The sequence below is a fragment of the Ostrinia furnacalis genome, unplaced genomic scaffold (assembly GCF_004193835.3).
Source record: "Ostrinia furnacalis isolate ACB-3 unplaced genomic scaffold, ASM419383v2 OfSCF1159, whole genome shotgun sequence".
Classification (NCBI taxonomy): domain Eukaryota; kingdom Metazoa; phylum Arthropoda; class Insecta; order Lepidoptera; family Crambidae; genus Ostrinia; species Ostrinia furnacalis.
In genome coordinates this window covers 70,633-93,793 of record NW_021131398.1, presented here as the reverse complement: position 1 = coordinate 93,793, position 23,161 = coordinate 70,633, and the positions used below count along the sequence as shown (strand labels likewise).

The 23,161-nt window shown below is 34.1% G+C and overlaps 1 protein-coding gene across 1 annotated transcript; it reads left to right on the top strand.

Annotated features, from left to right (window-relative positions):
- Positions 1 to 745: 745 nt before the first annotated feature.
- LOC114351497 (uncharacterized) lies at positions 746 to 19,534 on the top strand. The gene is made up of 6 exons (XM_028302741.1): positions 746 to 771; positions 12,634 to 13,221; positions 15,584 to 15,649; positions 17,045 to 17,107; positions 18,760 to 18,828; positions 19,451 to 19,534. Exons 2-6 carry the CDS (start codon positions 12,697 to 12,699, stop codon positions 19,532 to 19,534), a joined length of 807 nt encoding a protein of 268 aa, XP_028158542.1. The 5' UTR covers positions 746 to 771; positions 12,634 to 12,696.
- The last annotated feature ends 3,627 nt before the right edge of the window (positions 19,535 to 23,161 follow it).

Below are 23,161 nucleotides of genomic sequence, written 5' to 3'. Positions count from 1 at the left end.
AGCGAATTTGCAACAAAAATGGGTAGGCTGATGTGCTTCTCAATGAATACGATGATTTAAAGTTTTTGCGCCAAAGAATTCAGTGGGAGGAGTGTTTAATTCGAATTGATTGGTGTCTGTGTTTAAGTTTTTGTTAATTTTTGAGCCTGTTATTAACCTGAATTTGGATTTAGTTATTTCTTGCTTTGAGTGATTTACGTAGGTAAGCACCTATAAGGGATTTTGTCCCTTACTGTAGAAATAAAATAGGAAGATTTTTAATACATTTTAAGGTTTCTTGTTGAATCAAGTCCTTATATTTAATTCGTGCTTGTGCATATTAGTAAATAGAGAAGATTGAAATATTTCAGAAAATAAGTATTAATATTCTATGAGAATATTGTAGAGTATCTATGATTTTAACAATTTATTTTATGAATTATTAAAAAATTATTAATGTATTTTTTTTTTAGTTTGTAATAAAACGACTTAAGAAGGCGATATCTTGACTAAGCCTTTAAGACAGTGATTGCACATCACTACCCTTTATGTAGACCAAGGAGTTTCGTTCTCCAATAACAAAGTCACAACTCAAAATACAGTGCAGTGTATTTCAGACCACAGCCGAATAATTTTAGGGTTGTTTTTCAATTGGCATAGCAAGGTTTTTAATACGTACAGTGTTGTGAAAAAAGCATTTTTTCGTTAGAAAAAAGATAATAATATCTGATGTTTTAAATGGGAGTTTTATATGTTGTCGTTGGAGAGGGCGGTTGCTTTTTCATTCGCAAGGTAAAAATTTCCACTGATTATGTAATATTTGCTTTTTTGTACTTTTTGTCAAAAAATAGTCAAATTAAAGAGTGTTTTTTTTTTGTGTTGTTTCGTAATGGATATCAAGGCACGTGTTTTATTTATTGCGTAGGTAGTTAAGTTCAGTTGAAGGTTATTTTTTGGACTCTACTTTTTTGGTTCTTTTTTTGGACAATTACAATAAAATAGTTGAGTGTGACGTTTTCTAATTAGTTTTTTTTTCATAGTAGGTTACTGATTTGATGTATTTTTTTTTAATAAAATAATTTTAGCTTGTCTCTGGTTGAGTGTAAAGTCCAACCGTTATCTATACCGGGTCAGTGTGGTACGAAAATAAAATATTTATAGAAATTATATAGTCCAATAAATCTAATAAGACTTTAATTAGTTGTTCTACTCTCCGCCAGATGTCGCAGTTTAATGGGAATATGACTTCATGAATTCTTATTGGATTTTTTGTCCGATGAGGGTTATGTGGGCCATTTAGAATTAAAATTGCGGTTGAGTACTTATGAATTCTAGTAAAGAAGTGAAATTGTTAACTTGAGATCATATTTTACCTAGTTACTTGCCTAAAGTCTTGAAATTGAAGTGAAATTGAGTGAAATTTAACTTATGTTGAAAATATCTACTGTAAGTAATATACTACCCGTAACCTTTAGATTTTCTTAACGTTAGTACTGACTGATGCTTCTAAACTATGCTAACGTAGAACAAAAAATAAAGATTTCAAATTATCTATTCACAATTCAATATAAGTAGGTATTTTCTTCTAAACAAAAACAATTGAATAGGTTGTAACTTTTTGTAAGTCCCAAGAATAATAAAGAACGAACGTAGATAAAAAAGCAACACAAAAAACTAACATGCCTAAGAACTGTTGTAAAACGAAATGAGTTATTAATCTTAAACAATTTGTCGGCTTAACGCTCTACGCCTTTGCCTAAAAAACTCACCCCATGTTGAAAAAGCTTAAAAAAACAACCAGGAAGTCGGCTCAATGTAGAAATGAAAAAAAAGTAGGGCGGCACGCGCCAATTATGTTTTTTTCGAACGCCGTTTAAACATATTACTTTTTTTATTGGTACATCGCGAGGGGTACTTTTTTACTCTACTTTTTTGATACGGACTTTTTTGACGCGTGCTTTTTTTCATTGGTCGCAACGATTAGTACGTGGGATTTTTGACACGCAATGTTTAGACAGGGAGGAGTTTTTTTAGGCTTTTTTATTACGTTTTTTATTCCGATTGGTGTTTCGTGAATTGATATTCGAGCTTCTGTTTAACGGGCCGTTTGATGGATTGTTAGCGTTTTTACGGTTTGGTTAACTGTCTTTTTTCTAATGTGTACGTACTTACTTGGGGTTTTTACGTGTGATGTTATTAAAATTTATGAGCGTCTTGAAGATAAGGACGTTTGTTTGTTTAGTGTATCGTATTCATTGGGTAGATATTAGTTTTTTGTGTTTATACGGAGAGGGTAGTTAACATATTTGGGTATGTGTTTTTCTTAGTTTCTTAAATTATTTGAAACGATTATATTTTAGAAAAAATATTGTCTCTTACACACGTCACGTTATGCTGAACTGGTTGATATAAAAAGAAATGAAGAAAATAAAACATAGGGCTTAAAAAAACCTACGTAATATGTAGCAGCCAAAAAGACAATTTTTTTTTATAAAAAAAAAACAATATTTTTTTAAAAATATTTTAGTTTTTATTCCAATCACCATGACGATTGCTATTGATTGCTGGCCACAATTAAGTCCCCTCCCCCAAAAAATGAAGAGCTCAATCAGAACCGTAGTTATCGATCACGCGCACAAGAGGCTTTGTTTCGTGCCACACTTGTCACGGAATCGTACCATCAATAATGTTTTACTTTGTCGTTGTTTTTTGTGGAGACGGACTTTTTTTATTTTTTATTATTTTTTTTATCATAAGATTTTCACCGTTTTTAAAATTAGAAAAAAATATTTTCCAACAATTTTTTTAAATTACAAACTAACTAGGTATTTTCAAGTAGGTAACATGTTTTTTTTGTAATTTTTTGTTCGTTTTGAATATCAACATTATTGTTGTACTTACCAAAGCTTCATTTTATTTTAATCTACCTCTATGGATCTACCATATGGAATTATATGGAATTTTTAGGCTTACCAAAGTTATTAATGCAAGTTTCTAGCACTTAAATAGCAATTAAACTATTTCAAACGCCAGATTGTATAACACCCGGGTGAGATATAGTCCAGTTTTGAGTAAAGCGACGTATCACGTGACCGTGCCCACATTCCCTCTGAGTTATCGAGTGTGGTGCGGGTTCGACTCCGCACGCGATCTAGATGTTGGTTTTGCAACTTTATCGCTTATTTTGTTACTATTTTCAGCTTTATTTATTAGTTTTGATGTTTAAAGCTAGTTTATATTTTTGGTTTTTGTTAAGATTTTAACTAACAAAAAAATAAAAATCATTGAGATATGTAACTTAGAATATTATCGGCATCAACACTTTTTGTGGTTTCATGAATTTTATCAGAACTTATTTTTATTTTGATAAATAAATAAAATATAATGTTAAACTGTCATTTAATGATATTAATTACAACAGCTAATAATATTATTTTATGTTCTGGTTATTCTATTATAGTAGCATAACAGAGTCGTAGTCGTAGCATAGATCCAGCGATCTGTCAGTACAAAGATTCAACTAATAAGCCAGTGGAAACTAATTCCCTAAGCCTTTACAATAATGTCACTACAAAACTATTCATGTTTCACATTAAATAACTTTAGAATTTAAGTTATGGATTTTTGAAATATTTTTTTTATCTAAAAAGTCTTCTCCACACATTTTTTCTCATAACCCTTCGCTGTTCCAAAAATGATTAAAAATAGGCCTCGGTGCGTGCGCGCGCGGTCGTTATGGACGAAGTTTTTCCAGCCAGTTCCACTAATAAAAACTATTAAAAACTTTCCTAGCTAATTGTTCAGTCGATTTTCTGTTTGTGTGACAGGAAACAACATTACAACATTTTTTTGTATTTATAAAACTAATTTCTATGCTCTTTTCAATATTGACATAACTTATTGACACAAACAAAAACTTTTTTTTTATTATTCATAACAGTATTTTATATTCTCAATAAAGGTATTTATGATTAATGCCACTTAAGCTATAGATGACATTGGTTAATCTTACGAAATGTTTAAGTAATAATTAAATAAAAACAACTTTTAATGAACCTGATATAGCTTACTAAGCTATATCAGGTCAGCACATAAGTAAAGAAAAGTCGTATTAAAAAATTAAAGCTCAAAAACATAAACTTTTAGCAGTTGAACGTTAGAAATATTGGGATTTAACCTTTCATTGCAGGCGCAAATACGCTCAATTTCAATTTAATTGTTGTAAGACAAGGGCCCCCAAATCAAAAGCTACTTCATCACACGTCTGCTCCCAAGATTTATCCTTTCTCACGTCCAAAAAACTTTTAAAACTTCAACCATCACTACAAAATAACAATAGTGCACTATCTTACAATCTAAGAATCAAACAAAAGACAACCCTCAAATGCGCAAGCGAAAAAAACCACCCAAACTGGTTAATACTGGTTCATTTTGTTTTATTCCGAAAACAAAAAATGGCGACATTATTAGTGCCCTTGTGAAGGTATTTCGGCGCATTCAATCAAATGAACATTTGCATAATTCGTGAAGGGTCAAATGCATCTTTTGTAGGTTTTTTTGAGAGCGGAACTGATTGTGTTAGGAAAGGTGTCTTGTTTCTACTAGTTTTGAGTAGTTGATGCGATAGATATTTTAGGGCTACGCCCGTATTCACAAACGATGCTTGCTTAAGTGACGCATCAAATTGAACGCACAGCGTTGAATAGAGTTCTGTAATTGGTTCGTGTGAGTGTGTCACCTCGTGCGTCCACGTGCACTGTGAGACCTCATAGTATTTTTTATGAATACGGGCGATAAGCATTGTAGCAAACATTAACAGGTCAGCGATTTGATTTTAGAAACAATAAATCCTTTGCTGCTAGCATTGTAGGTACCATTGTTAGGGACACCACTGTAGAAATATTTATCTAATACTTTTTAATATTATCTTTATGTAAATAGGTATATTATCCTATATTCAATTGATATAAAAAGCTAAAAAAGTTGTTCATTTTCTACAAATAGGATTTTAAAAAAGCTTTTTCATGTCCCAGTATTATTTTAACCCTACCACTCTTTCGGGACAGTAAATGGGCCAGTGCTGAGAACAAGCAGCGCAAGAAAGTTACCGATTTTCAAGCATAATGAGTATAATGACAGTATGCTTAAGTTTAAAACGAGTTTTTATTGTCTTCATAATGGGTCAATTTCCCAAACACATTTTTTGAGCGGCGTAGCTGAAAATCATATGTTTTTTATGACATAGAACTTTGATTTTTTTTTACACGAAAATATACAGAGGTTCCATTTTGAGGACAACATTATAAATGAGTATTTTCTTTTACAAATTCGACAAAAAATAATTGAACTAAGCGTTTCTAATTTTGGTGCAGTGTCCACATCCTTAATTTCTTACAATATGTATTTTTTTAGCTGAAGATCAAAACAGAACTTAGGGAAAAAGTATATTTTTGGATTATACAATCTATCTATTATCTAAGATTACCAAATTAAGCAAGTTTCCCAAATAACTGTGATTAAGTCACGTCCTTAAGTTTTGTCCGCGAAAAATTTATGATTTTGGTGTCAATAATGAAATAGCTCGTCAGTTTCTTTAAAGATCAAACAGGATTTAAACACTCCCATCATTCGTTAGGTTTAGTACCGCCCCCGCGAGCAGTGACGGCAGACGGGTGCAAGACCTCTGCGTCTTCCCGCCAAAAACGTAAATGTGTTGTTTTTTTTTAAACGGACAACAATTCTGCAATTTTGGTGTCTTTTTGTATAAGATTTCTAAGCTATTCTTTTTAGTTGAATTCCTCGTATAATGTAAAGGAACTGTTTTCATACCATGTGTTAAAATGTTATTGTTATATTTAAAACAGATTTCATATAATTTAGCTTTTTCAACGAGAATCTAATTTTGGTGAGTCAATTTTGGTGTTTTTGGTGGTGCACCAAAGCATTTTTAACCGACTTAACTCCGTCAATTGTGAACCGATTTTCAAAATTCTTTTTTTGTTCTATAGGGTACACTTATGTGGTGGTCCCATTGTCACCAAGTCAGGATCTGATGATGGGATCCTAGGGAAATCGAGAGTAAACCTCAAATTTTGTAGGAATGCAATACGTTTTCTAAAGTTATTCAAGTAGTCATCATCTAATGTTGATGAGGTGATGATGGAAGGTAAAACTCCTTAACGCTTAGGAGTTGGAGGATAATTCTTTAAATATTTTAGGTAGGTATGTACATACAGTTGTATTATTTCAGGTATTTAAGATGAGCTGATGATGAAAGGTCAAACAACATAAGTTAGGAGTTAGATGATACTCAATACTCATTTGTTGATACATACATTGACACATGATACATTGATACTTTTTAGTTGCCGATATTTAAAGTAGGGAGCCTGTATTTTGCTAGGAAGATTATTTACACTTGGATTGTGATTAAGACTATAATTTTCCATTTTAAACACATTAAACATAGGTACTATCACTGTCCCTCTTCAGTGACAATAACAAGGACTAATCAACTAAAAAGCATGAAAAAAAATAATTTTAACAAAAAAATTAAAACCGACGCCAACAATCACTTAAAAGTAGAAAATAAGTACGTCGTTATTTATTTATTAGGACAATATACCATGATTAATATTTTTGGAGTCGGTGCTGGTAAATTTAAAACCATTTCTTGAGCTTGGCACTAAGATATGACCGACTGACAGCATATTTTCTAATTTTGGTGCTTTAATATAAATTTTGGTGTTCTCTTAATTTTGGTGTAAGGAAAATCTAAAAAACTACTGGACAAAATTTAATGTCTTAATCATTTTAGAAACAGTATAAGTTTCCAATAAATTTGATCTATAATTAAAGAATAAAAATACACAAATAACAATTTCCACCAAAATTAGGCAAAAATATGCACTTGTTGAAATTCACCCTAATACGAAAAATAGTAATTATGAATTGATGAGTGTAGGTCTAGCTAAACTAGTCATGCCCGTTTTCACCATCAATCCCTAATTTTTAAGTGACCCCTATGAAAAAAAAATCCAGTTATGTGTTATCATAGGGGTCACTTAAAAATTATGGATTTATGGCATTAGTCACCTATTTTCAAGCATAATGACAGTATACTTAAGTTTGAAACGACTTTTGATAGTCTTCATAAAACGGAAAATAATTATGAATTGACTAGCTTTCCGCCCGCCGCGGCTTCGCACGCGTTAAATTTTGTCTGTCACAGAAAAACATTATCGTGCGCGTCCCTGTTTCAAAAACCGGGATAAAAACTATCCTATGTCCTTTCCCGGGACTCAAACTATCTCTATGCCAAACATCAAAATCGGTTCAGTGGTTTAGGCTTGAAAGCAAGACAGAACAACAGACAGACAGAGTTACTTTCGCATTTATAATATTAGAATAGATTTGTGTAGGTCTAGCTTAAAAGTAGTGTCTATTTCTCATTGATTTTCAGATCTCACCCTATATTTTCTTTAAACTCATCAATATTTTTTAAATAACTTCTTTGTATTTGCCGCGCTTAAATCAAACTTGTAGCGCATTCGTATATGGAGCGGATATTACTCGATTAATATAATACAGGCCGAACGAACAGCTGTCTCGGGCCGCGCTACAGTGGACGCAGTTTTGAATCCCCTAAAATTTTGTAAATAAGACACTTATTTGACTTTCGGTCATAGATTGAGCATTTTATATCAGTTCAAGTTAATTAAATAGATGTATGGTTATTTTTTAATTTTATGATTATTGAAACATTTTTTTTTATTTAGGGTAAACTCAAAAGTTCTGGATTGTTAAAAATAATCTTGCGTATAGCTTTTGACCACTTTACCTTTTGCACCAATACTGAGAACAAACAGAAAAAAAACTGACCCATTGTACTACATTGGGTGGATTTTTAATTGTTTCAATTTACATCTAAGACACTATTGTACCTAAGTAAAAAATAGTCCCTCGTTTAGTAACCCTGTATTTAATTATTAAAAATACATTTAATTTTCAATGAACGCATAACAAACCACCCGTAATAATTCACCAATGATTACAATTAACGGACCAAACCGGACAAATCTGTTGATTAAAAATAATAAACCGCTGCAGGCCGATTGCAACACCTGCGGTGTAATGGCTTCAAGTTAATGACAGCGCCTTTCCTTCGAGCGCTACTAATAACCCAATAACCAGCGAGTTTGTATTTAATTTCTCTGATACACTTAACAGTATCATGTGCAATAGAAAAAAAAGTAAAAAACAAAATTGTCCTTATCAGTTACTATTACATGACGTCAGCCTATTGTTATGATGTCACCATTCTTATCTTATTTGCTATTTTCTAATTATAAAGTTCTGAGAGATGTCAGTGCAAATTCAGTCCGTCAACCCAGTTGCATGTTCAGGTAAAACCAGTTGTTTAGTTTTCAATTAAAAATTACAAAATAAAAAAAAAAAATTATAATTAAAAAAATAGGTAGGTACATTGATTTTAAGCCATCCCTTTATGATATTAAAATATAATCTTGTCAACTATTTTTGTTTTATAAAAAAAAGTAAAAGATTTGTCTTACAATACAGCTTTGCTATCCAACAGAAATATGATAATATCATCGACAGTCAAAACCTAATAACTTTTTAAAACTAATACTGTTATACTACTAAACCAAACGCGGCCACTATGGACGGGCCCCTTAAAAGTGGGGTCACCTCGGGCGGGGTCATTGTTTTCGATATTATTACTAGCTCAGCCCCCGGCTTGTTTCGGAAATGTCATAAACTAAATAACTTACACTTCCTGTTTTAAACAATTATCAATTTCTTTCCAAATATTGGTTTGCAAGAATAAAAGAAATTATTTTAATCCACGTAACCATTAAAAATATTTTTATTTATCTTTTCAATAATAATGAAAGAATAGCAATAATTTTATTTAAAAATATTATGTCACTAAATTGTTGATTTTTTCTTTGAGTCTACCATTGCATCGTAGTAAAAAAGCATCACCATCTATTTTTTTAAACATACCTATTTTAGATATTTATTACTCACTTGGATTCCGTAAAGAGTAAAACTAAATTATACTACGAATAATTTGACTAGCTGTATTTTATATTATTTTTCACAAAATACTAAATTCTATCCATGTCTTCATTTCGAGCGATCTAATTATTTCACAATATCGTGGATCTCCAAAACCTTTGGGTTCATACTTCATATCGTAGTGCGGTCATTCCTCTCCCGCCAACCCTCTAAGAATCTCTTTACCACTCACTGGAGGGCGCTGTGAGGTTGCAAACATCCCTCAGATCGGTGTAAGAACCATTGGTTCTTACTTCTTAAATTAAAGGATGAAACATGTTGTTGCTTGATAGAGTCATAGTCAAGTAGAGTAGAATAATAAAATAAATAAACTTGGGATATGGGATCTCTATTTCTTTGAAATAAAATTGAGAGTTTGCTCGGAAGTTTATTTTATTTTAATTTTCAAACAATATTAGGTACAATAAACTCGTATCAACGGTGGTGTCTGACCTGTTATTTACAAAATAAATATAAAATTCTAAGCTTATTATTGAATATAAAATTTCAATGGTTTCAATTTCATAAAGAATTTGAAACCCATAAATGATTTCGGCATAGGTAACATTTGAAATAAATGAAAATAAAAAACAAAACATATTTTTTGCATCACTCATAGGAAAATCCCACTGATTCATTGGAGATTGAATATTCTACAATTATTATCTAACATTAATTATATTTCAAAGAATACTTTTAAGTTCCTTACTTTAAACAGAGACCAATTGCCATTTTCTTGAAACAAAACTTTCATAAAAACTTAACACTTATCTGAGAAATGGTTCAAAATTTTCCCCCTCTGTGTGAGGGTTCTTAGTTTGGGCTAAAGGGTTGCGATAACACGAGTTGCGAATACATTATTAGAACCATGGTTCTAAGATCGCGGGTAAATGAGAACCATTGGTTCTATTTTAGACAAACCAGATGACAAAATGTTATTCTTCTAAAAAATGAATTCAAGGAAAACTAAAATATTTTGTTAAAAAGAAACACTAAAAAATCCTATAATAACTAAAATAGACATAAAGACAACTAACTCGACATTTATGAATGAGTTACATTAAGTTCACGGCTTGATTTTTAAAAGTTTAGAATCTTAAATTAGGTAATAATCCATAGACAGTCGTTTAAATGTAGAGCAACAATTTAAAATTTGAACACTCAATTTGGGAAAAGAACAAACCACAAGATTTATTGTTACCCAATGATTAATAAAATCGGCACTGGCTGTTAAGACACGCAAGCCGTAGAAAAAAGTCTTTTAAATTCAAAATTCGAATAATGTTTTAAAAATCGAACACTTGCATGTCCAGCGTGCTACAGTGCATCGGTCACGGTTGGCGGCTCAGTCACTCCCATACGCCTGGCGTCACCACGCATTGTCTGTCTATGTACATACACATCAGCCTATACATTTTTATTGCAAAATAAGCTTTGTTACAACGAAATAAGACGCACTGAGTTTAGCTTCATGTGCTTATATACTGATGATTTGATAAGACTGTTTTGTCTCGACCCGCCTATTTTGCTATTGTACCGCTGATTTTTACCGTGGGTAGGAGTTAGCAGTTCAATAATTGTATAGCTATTATACTATGGACACTTATCAAAATGGATTACTCATGCAATCTAACGTGCTAACCATAGAGTGGAACAAATCGTTTGAAGACATGCTGAAAAGCTATAGCATATTTACAGTATGATACTTTTTAGATACCATAAGCAATTTTCAACTGAGTTTAAAAAAAATACACAAAAGACAACTTTATTAAACTGAAAACATATTTTATCTTTATCTCTCTGTTTGGTTGGTAGAGAATGCCTCTTGGTATTAAGTGTACCATTAATTTATTATTATAAACTACGTTTCGTTCCATATAAATACCACCTACCACCTTCCACCTACAAAGTGTCAATAAATAAAATATCTATTGCATTAGCAACACAATCATAATTATATTTTAAACTTATTTAACATAAGTGGTTTCATTACGTTCCAACACAATATTTAATAATTTAATGTAGAGGTGATAATTTGACTGATTAAAAATTTAAAATATGTATCAAACGCGTTGTAAAAAGCTTGCTCATTTACATTTACAGCATGCGCTCGTGTACACGTAGGTACATACATATTATATGTATATATATGTATGATAATACCGAGTTGATTGCCTTGGTTCTTAGACCCGCCTATTTAGAGATTAGATCTATTATGTTGGCTAATTTTTATTGTCTAACTCCATGCCTGGCTGGGCAGCAATTTGATATACATTTTGTGTGGACTACAAAAATATCTGGAGCAGTCTATTAATTGGAGCTAATATTGCCTAAGTACTTTTTAAACGACCATTTAAAGGAGGTACTAAATGGTAGAGTTTCAGTATTTAATTTTGCATAGCTTGTAATGATAATAATTGGGTAAGCTGTAATAAGCTTACATTATAATAACTTTGCATTCCTGAATTATTAAAAATACTTAGTACTTTATTTAATAAATATTACGGACTTTGATGCGATACTAAAGATATTTCTTAACTCGTTCGGAACGCAGTACGCCATCTGTTGAGGGGTAGTATTAAACTAAACGTGGCGCTAAGGCGGCAAGACGTATGAACCTTCGAAGTTTCAGTGAAGAAAAGTTAAAGAAATTGAGAAAAGCGATAAATGTATTTTCTCATAATTTTATGTTTAGAAGATAAGATTTTTTAAAAACAACCATGAGTGGGCAGTCCCAGATAAAAGGGGCTCAACATTTCCGTGGTAGGCAAAAATAAATGCAAAAGTTCTCAAGTCCCTTTTCCCCAACTTTAGGTAAAGGAAAAACGGTAAAAACCACATTAGTCCACCGTTGGCTAATGCCCCGTAGATAAGCCCCGCCTGGGCGCGAAAAAAATGCCATAATAAAAGAGGCGTTACGAAAAGAAATCCCCAAAAACTCAACCCGCGACAGCGCTATCTAATCCCCCCACGCGCGAGCGAGACAAATGCCATTAAGAAAAAATCACAAAGAAGTCCATTCTTTTCATTTCCTCCCTCGATTAGAAAAAAATGGGGAGAGCCGTTCATCTCTTTCTAACTCGAAGGGGTGAAGCGGCCGCGGGGAAGCGCGAGCGAGAGGGGCGACCACCCCGGCGTCCTTCGCGCCCTTTTTAATAGTTCTTATGCGGCCGCGGTCCGAGCGGTCCGTCATGCGTTTTTGGGCACATGTCCGAGCCCGCTGGCGCTCACACCGCGGCCGCCCGCCGCCGGCCGACGTCTTTTCTTGACCGGACGCATTTTTCCGCGGAAAAAACGTCGGGCGCGTGCGCCCGGCGCCGGTGGGGATGTTCTTGAGGACGTCTAAGGCGGCGGGGGCGGCGCCGCATCTTGGTAGTTGGAGCGGCGTCTTCGGCTGGCGCGCGCGTCCGCCCCTCCCCGCAAGAAAGCGTCGCGGCGCCCAAGTTTTCCACCAAGAAGTTAGTCGTCGCCCGCCTGCGTCTCAAGGCGGTCTTCCGCTTTCCCGCGACCGCTTTTCCGGGCTTCGACTTCCCGCTCGTTTTGCCGCGCGATTCAAACGGGTCTCTCTTGCAGGACGCGAGTGCTGCGGTCGCGTCGCATGACTCGGTTGTGACGGTACGCCCGAAGCTGGAATTCATGTTGAAATACTTCAATGAGAACATATCCCTAGCGCTTCAGGAGAGGTACCGGGACCTCCATGAGTATCGGAAGACGGAAGCGTTAGAGGAGGGCTCACCGAGGGAGGCGAAAGTTCCGAAAATAGCGGAGGAGAGTGACCAGGTCGGCGGCGAGGGCGCGTTTGAGGGAAGCGCCGCGCCGCCGTTCCCGCGGCTGCTGGAGCCGCCGAAGGACGAGGACAGCTTCGTGGCGAGCTGGCTGCAGAACTCCTTCAAGATGACGGCGGCCGAGGGCGGGGAGGCGGCGGCGGCGGGCAGCGCCTTGGACCTGCGAGCGGCGCCGCTGTCGCTGCACATTCCGGCGTTGCAGGCGGAGGCCCAGCGGCAGTTCAAGATGCAGGACTTCTGGGCGCGCAGCCGGCCCGGCTCGCCGGCCGCGGAGGCGCCGCCGGAGCACCCGCCGGGGCCCACGCCGCCCACGCCGCAGCCGCCTCCGACGCCGGACCACAAGATCATGACGGAGAAACTGGTCAACGAAATTCAGGTGAGTGATTTTTTTGTTGACAAAATTTGTGCTGTTAGGAAATGAAAATTAAATAGGAAGAAGCCGTAGTTTCTTGGAGTTTCAAAGAAAATTGGATGTAAATATTGAATTGAAAATTGTTTTGAAGTTAGGATTTTACAAGTGTTGAGTTTTCAGTCGGTTCTGAAATCAAATGCGATTTGTTTCTGGAAAAAACAATGATTTTTGATAGTTTGAATTTTTTAAGGAAAAATTCAAAAAAAGTGAAATATCAAAAAATATGATTGAGTAAATCCTCAAAAAGTTATTTTTGCAATAGAAAATGTATGCTTAATAAAGATTTGGCGCGTGTACTAACAAAAACTCGTTCGACGGCATCGCCGTATCACAACAACAACTTACCGTTCCGCTGATGTAATCTAGTTTATATTTAGAATTACCTTATAAGTACCTCAAATTACTTGATATTCCGTAATTTTTCTCGTTTTATCACTTAGGAAAATTAAGATAACTTACTGAACAAGAGCTGTGTGGTATAAATCGTCTAGTTCAGAAAAAAATGTGTGTAAAAATTAAAATTATTTAAAATAAAATCAACGTGTCACTTCAACGGAGAATCTTGACGAACTGACCTCAAGATATTAACGTTCTCAAACCAGTTCCAAATTTGAATGATCCCTTCTTTAAAAAAAAGGATAAGAAACACGGCAACATATTGTAAAGCTTTTGTTAGCAAGAAGGGTTAAAGGCCTTGGAGTCAAACTTATTATTAAATCGTTTTTGTCCTTACGTCGCATCCGGTCTCACAAAGGATATGTAAATTACAATAATCCGTGATAATTCTATTATTTCTGTATTAGCCCGTGATCAACTTGTCGGCGTTTTCGATTTCTTTCACCAAATGTTTGTTTTCGACATATGGCATTATTATTTTATTGGTGACGTTCCGGTTCCCGATTACTTTTATTTTGAGCTAATGTTTACTCTCTTCTTCCGTTCGTCCGTGTGTAATTTTAAAAACCAATTGGCCGTAAAAAGGAACGTCGGTATCGAAAAACAAAACAATGCGCGTTCGTAATTCAAACTAAGACGGAAGAATGAGCATTAAAAACAATGGAACTGCAATGGCTGACATTAATTCAAATTTTAAAAACAGAAGACGAAAGAATATTACTTTTTAGGGTTCCGTAGCCAAAATGGCAAAAACGGAACCCTTATAGTTTCGTCATGTCCGTCTGTCCGTCTGTCCGTCTGTCCGTCTGTCACAGCCGATTTACTCGGAAACTATAAGTACTACAGTGATGAAATTTGATGGGAATATGTGTTGTATGAACCGCTACAAAATTATGACACTAAATAGTAAAAAAAAGAATTGGGGGTGGGGCCCCCCATACATGTAACTGAGGGATGAAAATTTTTTTTCGATGTACATACCCGTGTGGGGTATCAATGGAAAGGTCTTTTAAAATGATATAAAGTTTTCTAAAAAACATTTTTCTTAAAGTGAACGGTTTTTGAGATATCAGCTCTCAAAGTCGTAAAAAGTATGTCCCCCCCCCTCTATTTTTATAACTACGGGGTATAAAATTCTAAAAAAAATAGAGGTGATGCATGCTAATTAACTCTTTCAACGATTTTTGGTTTGATCAAAGTATCTCTTATAGTTTTTGAGATAGGTTGATTTAACTGTTGCTGCTACGGAACCCTTTGTGCGCGAGCCCGACTCGCACTTGGCCGGTTTTTAAATTAGTTTCGGATTCGCTCACCTTGCATTTGTCTATTTCCCACGGCACGGATTAGGGGCTCATTGTGATTTTATTTTTAATTTTTTTGGCCCCGCTTTGTTTCACGGAAGGGGTGTTGACAGTTATTTGTTGCTGCGAATCTGTTCTCTTTACGATTTTTTTTGTTTTAAAAATTGTTTGAACAAGGAACCGGTTTTGATAGTTCATGTTTCGTATTCAAAAGTTTTTTTTCGAAAATAGAGATTTAACGGTTCGTCGCTGTGAAGTAGTTGCGCTTTTGTGGTTACCGTTTTTTAAATAACGGTTAATTAAAATTTTGATTTATTAATATCGTCCCGCTGTTGAGTCAAGGGTTTGTAATCAAAATAGTGAATGTCGTTTGTTATCCGCGGAAAAAATATTCTCCAAATTGAAACTTGTAAAAAGTACTGTGAAACTCAAAAAAATCAATCATTCACAAAAGCCAAATACCTCTTGTAGCTAATTAATTAGGACTAGAAAGGTTGTTAAAAATATCTATTTTTTTTGTTTACAAAATAATAGCTGGATTTAGATACCTAGGTACCTACTTATTGAAGTTAGGCATATAATCTAAGATGCACCATCTCTTTTTTTCACGCCGCATTGGAACGAAACAGCAACAGCAGCAATCACCATCGGCGGACTCCACCATGAGCGAGAGGTCGCTCGTGCCATTTGCACTGGTAAATTTACTGTCCTCACTCAATAATATCGATGTAATTATTTTTTCATCCTCACTACTTCAATGTGTGTCACGTGATTTTTTGAGTTTTTTACACTTACACGGTTTTCGCACGCGACCGCCGTAACAATTTTGCTTGCACTTGATTTTTGTTTATTTTGTAACTGCATGCAGCGTTGATTTTAAGTGTTCTTTTTTTCGGTTGTATTAATTATTTTTTCGAATGGAACAATATTTTTTTAGATTTTGTTTTCTCGTTTACTAATAATAATAAAGTAAAAGGTACTAGTTTAGTACTAAGTTTAATAAATGAATTACCATTTTGCCTAGACTTATCATAATTGACACTTTTAACATTTGAGTTTATGTTTTAAATTCCAATTAATTTTAAAATGGACTTAAACAAAACGAACTTAAATACTTACAGCTAAGTTAATGTACTTAGTGTTTTAAGAATCAAAGTAACACATTGTTTAAAATTTCCCAACTCAATTGGCAAGATCAACAAATCTGGCAATTTCAAAATAGAACAAATGGAAAGTCTTAGTTCATACATCACATACAATGTGGATGAAATAGAAAACATTGGTTTTTCCCCTCAAATGTAATCGGAGATTTAGTTATGTATTTTGCTAACACGACCGTTATAAAGGTAATTCCATTACATCTTTAACAGTCAATAGTGATCGTGTTGCTTATACAGTACTTTTAACATAATTCTAAATGATTTTAATAGGTACATAATAAACGAATACAAATAATATGACAACTGAAATTGTCGCCGCGCGATTATTCTTCGCTGCAAAATTTTGTCGATTTTGTTTTATTTTGGTTTGTCTTTAACTTTACCATCGTGGTTTTTGGGTCATAGTTGTCAAGACCATGACGTTGCATATTTTTTCATCAATTTTTTGTAACATTTGCGGGGAGTTATCAATATTTTCTTAGCCGTTACTAGTCATAGTCTAAAGCATAATATTTATCATCCTACATACGAAATTAAAGTAGCTTATTATCATAGTCATAGTTTAACTAGTCATCTTCTAAAGCATAATATCACCCTACATAAGGCGTTAAAGTAGCTTGTTTTATCATAGTCATAGTTTGAAGAATTTAGTTTTCTCATAACAACCATTCAGTCACTTGCATGAGATAACAATAAGTTGCATGTAATAACAATAATAAATAACATTACAAATGTCATCCACATTTTCGGGCAAAAGTCAATCGTCCAATCCCACATAAGTAAGGGCTAATTCCCACGGAGATATCCCGTTTTTTGCAAAACCTGTGGGAGCGAGCCCTAACAGTTGTATTTTTTCCAAAACACCCGCAAGAACGTCCGTTATTTTTCCAAAATACCCGCAATTTTGACCGCCATGTTTGTTGCACGCAGCCGCAGCAGTCGCCGACCGGGGAAGGCCCTGGCGACCGGAACACGATGTTGCCATTCGCTTTGGTAAATTTCCTGAATAGCCTCAATATTGATGTAATTATTTTTTCTTTCTTTCACCACTTCGGTAGGGAAACTTGAGCAGTTTTCGGGGATTTTAATGTTTGTTGGATTAATTAGATGAAGGAGTATAAGTTGGTTTATAAGTGACTTCTAAAGATGTGTCTAAATAAGACATATCAAAGTCAATAAAATTATTGTTACAGACTCTAGATATTAAATTGCAGCAGTCTTTACAATGTTATACCCACCTAGAGATTGACAAGTTGTTTCTTGAAATATAAAATTTTTCAAAAACAACTCGGAAATGGTATTTATGAGTTCGATAAAATGTTTTCCATAAATAATAGTGTTTCAATAACCTGAGCCCTGACCTGAACCTGAATGGGATTCCAATGGAGACTGATGTTTCATTCCTTAAACCATCAACTAGACTTAATTTAAGCATACATCCAAGTTACTAAATTAAAAGGCGTATTCTTTAATAACATTAAGCAATAATTTACACATAATAATATAGTCGAACTCTGAAGATTCAGAAGAAAAATTCAAATAATTAACACATTCAGTTTTGAAGCCTATTTATCTATATTGTAATCGCTTACGTAATGTATGAAATTATACATTTAAAAACAGTTTAATGAAAACTGCTGAAGTTTCTACTGTGTTACAATTACAGTGGGCTCTATATTTTCTTCTTGTGTTTCTTCTTGCGTGCTCTATCTTCTTCTACTAAGTTCTATACTACAATTTTATTTTTTATTCCAGTCAGTAAATTATCACTTTAACCATATAAAACGATTAATAAGAATTGCTACACTGAATTTTTTAAAACGAAGAAAAATAATTTATTGACTGGAATAAAAAAATGTGGCCTTATTACAAAAAAGTTAAACACACATTAAACACTCGTTTAAAATGTCTACAAATGTCACTTTAAACAAGTGTTCAACGTGTGTTTAACTTTTTGTAACAAGGCTCTTGGTGTTTAAAAAAACATGATAGAGTCCACTGTATTGACGTAAATGCAAAAAAATCGCGTCCGCGGAAAAAAGTGCCTAAAAGTTAAAAAGCTTAAGTTTTCTCAGTAATAATTCATGCGTGAATCCATCATTTTACCAAATTAGCGAGCATTTACTAACACATGTGTTGAGCTAATCTTTATTCATTACTCACCTCTTCTTTGTAACTTAACGCTTAATTAATATAACACTTTTTGTAAAATGACGATGAAAGGATAAGTTGTTTTAACTTATGATCTACAATATACTTTAAACTGTTTAAGAGTTTCTTTTGCCTTGTTTTTTTTATTAGTATTTATATTGTTCTTTTTTTTTATAAACAACTTACGTCACTAACTTGAAGTAATACTTTGTACGTCACTTAGGCTGAATTATACCACCTTACTTCAACCGTAACTATAACAATAACCGGTGCTTTTTGTATGGAGTTTGACGGTTTTGATGTTTGCAATAGTTAAAGTAAGATGGTGCAACCCAGCTTTAGCGTCTCATCAAGTTTGACTGTAGGATTGTTGAGTTTCATGAAATCTTTTTTCATTTTTATAAATTATGCAATCTGTGCTCTAAAAAAAGCATCGTCATTTTACAAAAAAACGTCCCCATTACGTCATAATAAAACCGCGTTCCGTTCCACAGCAACAGGCGCGCTCGGGGCAAAGCATCAGCGAGCGCACGCTAGAAGAATGCTGGTCCACACTGCAGCGAGTGAGTTGGCACCTGTTTCAATGCGTATTGTCATCTTCCAAAGAAACGGAACGCGCGGCGGCGGCTGCCGGAGTTCGATTTTCGAATTTGAATTTGAACTTTTGTTGTTCTTTTGTTTTTTCTTCTTCGCGGTTTGGTTTCCATATTTTTTTTTATTGATGACCTTTTTACTCATAGTTTATGTTTTTTTTATTGTGAATTTATAACGCAAAGGCATAAAAGTTAAGTGACTTGAAAAGTAATTCGAACTCAACGCAACCGCTGAAACGCGTTACCGAAACGGGGTATTGGTTACAAACCAATCACTCAATTTAATTTTAAGGTGAGTTTTCATAGCATTTTAGAATATTTACCACACACTTTTTACCCGACTGCAAAACAGGAGGGTTATGTTTTTTCACAAGATTTTAATCAAAACAACATAGCTGCGGGTGGCGAAGGAAACACTAAGCGGTCAGATAAGAACTTTTTAAACAGGAACTATAAAGTATCTAGTGCGATCTATAATTTGCATATTCATTAGGTAACATTTTCGCATAGAGTCGATTAAGATAAAAAATGTCCGATAAAGGCGCTAGGGGCGTGTTAACAATTTATTTTATCGAGATTTTTTTTTAAACAGGCGAAGGAATTGACCATCTGCATACAAGGTGGTGCGATTCAGGAAGTGATGTGTAAGCGCATTTTGTGCAACATCTGCATTTGATAGGGCTGCCTTTAAATTTTTGAGACGCGAATCAATGTTCGAAAATTCGAAATTCAAAAAATATTTTTTTATAACAAAAAATGGCGCAAGTGTTGAAACGTTAACCAACACGCAACTTTTTCAAGTAGAAACCTCACAAAGAAGATAATTATCTAGTGAGCTTAGGATAAAAGTTAGTTTTCAAGGAAAATCTCTTTTGCATTAAACTGTATTCTGATATTTAATTATGCAAAATATGAACTTCAAATAATACTACTATCAAGAATTTAAAAATCCCTATTTACATAATCCACCTAATTTATACCTACCAAAATTCTGTACAAAATTAAAACATCTTATTTAAACTACACAAAGAAGTGAAAAATCATCTCTCTGACAGTCCAGACACCTTATTCCAATCTCCAAACAAGTCTATCATCGAAAAAGCTCCCAAAAAGTCCCAAAGAAGCTTAAAAAGTTCGGCCAACGCCAAAAACCTAGTAAACAATGTAACGAAAAGCACAGGTGCGGGTAAAAAATAGTAAAAAAAGCACCAACGGAAAGTACACGGCGAATAAAAACTGCACTCTTTGTGCTGGATCGCGTACTTGATCTTTTGAAGTAAAGAACAACTGTGGCGTGGAGTCGCTTTAAACACAATTTTCTTTTAAAAGTACGTACTTCAGTTAATGATGAAATAGTAAGAAAGAGAGCCGAGCTCATGCCTTTTCTCGCTATAGTGATAAGGAAAATGTTAAATAAACTTAGCTAAACAATACAGACTAACGTGAAGTTTTCAGTGAATAATAGTTTTTTAATTGTTAATAAAAAACATAAAAATATTATTTAACAACAAGATAAAAAACTACTCAAATTGCTATCACTACAAAGACCGCAATTTGATATTATTAAAACATTTATTACCAGAAATTGAACAAAATATTACTTAATTTACATTGAGTTAATTACAAATAAAGTTTAACTTGAAATATTGTTGAGGTACGGTTTCATTAATCGTGTTATTTTGATTTAACTATCGATTTAATCAACTAAGTATCTAAACTCATTTAAATATTTCTTTAGGCTAAGTTGTAACCGAGTTTACAAGTTCGAGTTTTTGAGGAAATATCACCCGTAAGAGCAGTAATCTGTTTATTCACAAATTAAATAGTTTATTTAGATTATTTTTGAGTTAAATAATTTGGCTTCCTAGTGTAAAACTATAAATGAGTATGTATAGTATAATGATGAACACAAATAACCAAAAAGTGAGTAAAAGAGCCTAAAAACTAGTCCGGCTTTCCGAAACAAAATTCATGTTATTTAATAAAAAATACTATTGCCCTTATATCTGCCTAAGACACAATATATTTGATGATGACACCATCTCAGTACATAGAGTACAAATACAATGTGTTTATTCCTAAGTGCAGCCACTTCCTTGTCATTTAAAGGACACTAAAAACAAAGGAGCCCATTTCGACTCCACTCCGCCGTGTACGACAGCAAAAGTACTTGATACGTTGTCGAAAAAAATCCCCAACATTTGCATGTCGATCGCAATGAATTTATAGTTATTGCTTCCAGATTTATTATCGGACCGCTTTCCGAAAAAATCCGCCCGCTATGACCGCGTTCCGAATTTAAAATTCAAATCCCAATTGTTTTTCCGTTCGAAATTGAGACGATTTTGACGTCCGCCGTCCGCCCGAGACATGCGTGTCTTTTTATTCCCAAATTTATTTCCAGCCAGTACCTTTTTTCGGTTCGATTTTTAAACTTTCGTTTTTGCGATAGTAAATCAATTGCGTTGTCCCAACTTTTTGCTGTGCGGTGTCTTTATAAATATTGTTTTAAAAATGTTTTTAATGATGGACGAAGGATTCAAAGTGTTGTTGAGTAGTTTATGGCCAGAGTTAGATGTGCGGTTCTTTTGAGTGCCGACTGGAGTGAATACTTTTTAAATCGTTCTTTTTTTGAACTCGTGAAAGGTTGAATTGAAGCGAAAGAAATTGTTTTTTTAGACGACTTCGAGTAACATCTTGTTACAAGGGGGGTGGTTGAGGGGAGGTGCGGTAATTAAGAAAAGTGTTGGGGGGGACGAAAAATTGTCCGTAGCGAGGACGTTTATAAAAACCGGTTTAATGACCGTAAGGCTTTCGAACTTAATAGGTTCAGAAAGATTGTCTCATAGCGAGACTTTTCTTATAGTTGTATCATAAAAGCTATTAGGGCTGGTATTAGAATGAAAAGTCATTTTTCTCGGAAATTGTATTGGGAAATGAGTGCAATATTAATTTGTGAAATAAGAATGAATCTGCGTGTTACGAATTTATAAAATGTTTCAAAAGAGTTTAAATAAAACCTTACAGAGAGCAATAATTATGTCGCGGCTAATAGAGCATTTAGGTAGGTACTTCAATTAGTATGTAATTGATGACTAAGTATTTAAACTTAAAGCTTCTAAAATTATTTATTCAGAAGTAAATTAAACTATTATAAGTTACTAGAAATACTTACAGTAACTTTATAAACATACAATTTTACAGATTAACTTCTTCGCTAAATCGGTTTTCTCTAGTAAATCCCTACTACTAAGTAAAATGAAAATTAAGGTGAAAATACGAAACATCTTAATGTAACATAAAAAAGGTTGTAAATTTTAAACTAACTTCTCTTAATGTCCGAACAACAAACCCCTTTTTACAAAACTCCCACTTAACCGGTAGCCCTGCTGTAAATTTGAGGAGATATAACATTATGAGCTCGCCACACCAGCGCGGTCTCGATTTTTCTCACTTTTCCCCGATCTTTTATCATTTTCTTCAACCCTTTTCGGACGTATTCATAACGCGAACCACTTTTACGACACTCCAGGGCAATTTCATAAGAGTAACACTCAAACTGAATCTTATTTTTGTAATAAAGTGGGGTAATAATATGAAAAGGCATTTAAAATTACTTATAGTTTATTAAAAATACTAGTCACAGTCTCTACTCACCATACACAGTATAAGTATAATAAGCTAACTATGCACCATATTTTAGTTAGATACCTAACAAAACCAATAAAAGAAAAATATTTAATTTAAAAATAAATAGAAAATTATTTTTACATAAGCAAAAAAAAAACGTTAAATAATAATAAAAATTATACTCAAAATAGGTAACCAAATAACATACAGGATTTTTTAGTAAGTACGAATAGGTATCTTCTATTAACTCTACTGATTTTTTTTAAGGCNGTAACAAAAAAAACGAACAACAATTTTTTAGTTTAAGATATTATACATCTCACACATATTTTTTTTTATTGTTTGGATCATCCATTTAGGAGGAGTAGGGATTCAAAGAGAGGTCTATTTTGCAGTTTTGCCTCACCTATCGCCTTAACTTGATAAAATTTACATTTCCCAAGTTTTTAGCTAGAGTTCGTGTCCGCTATACAAATACGGCCCCACTAAAGCGGTGGACATTTCTTTCGCTTGTTTTTTGCCGTAACTCATCGCGGCCGGTTTTTTGGCGGGAAACTGGGAAATTTATTTTGCAATTAACGTTGAGGCTGCGACATTATTAGAAAACTTCGAGGTGCTCGTAAAAATGTTTTTTTCGACCACCTCTTACACCTGCTTACGAATTTTGAATATT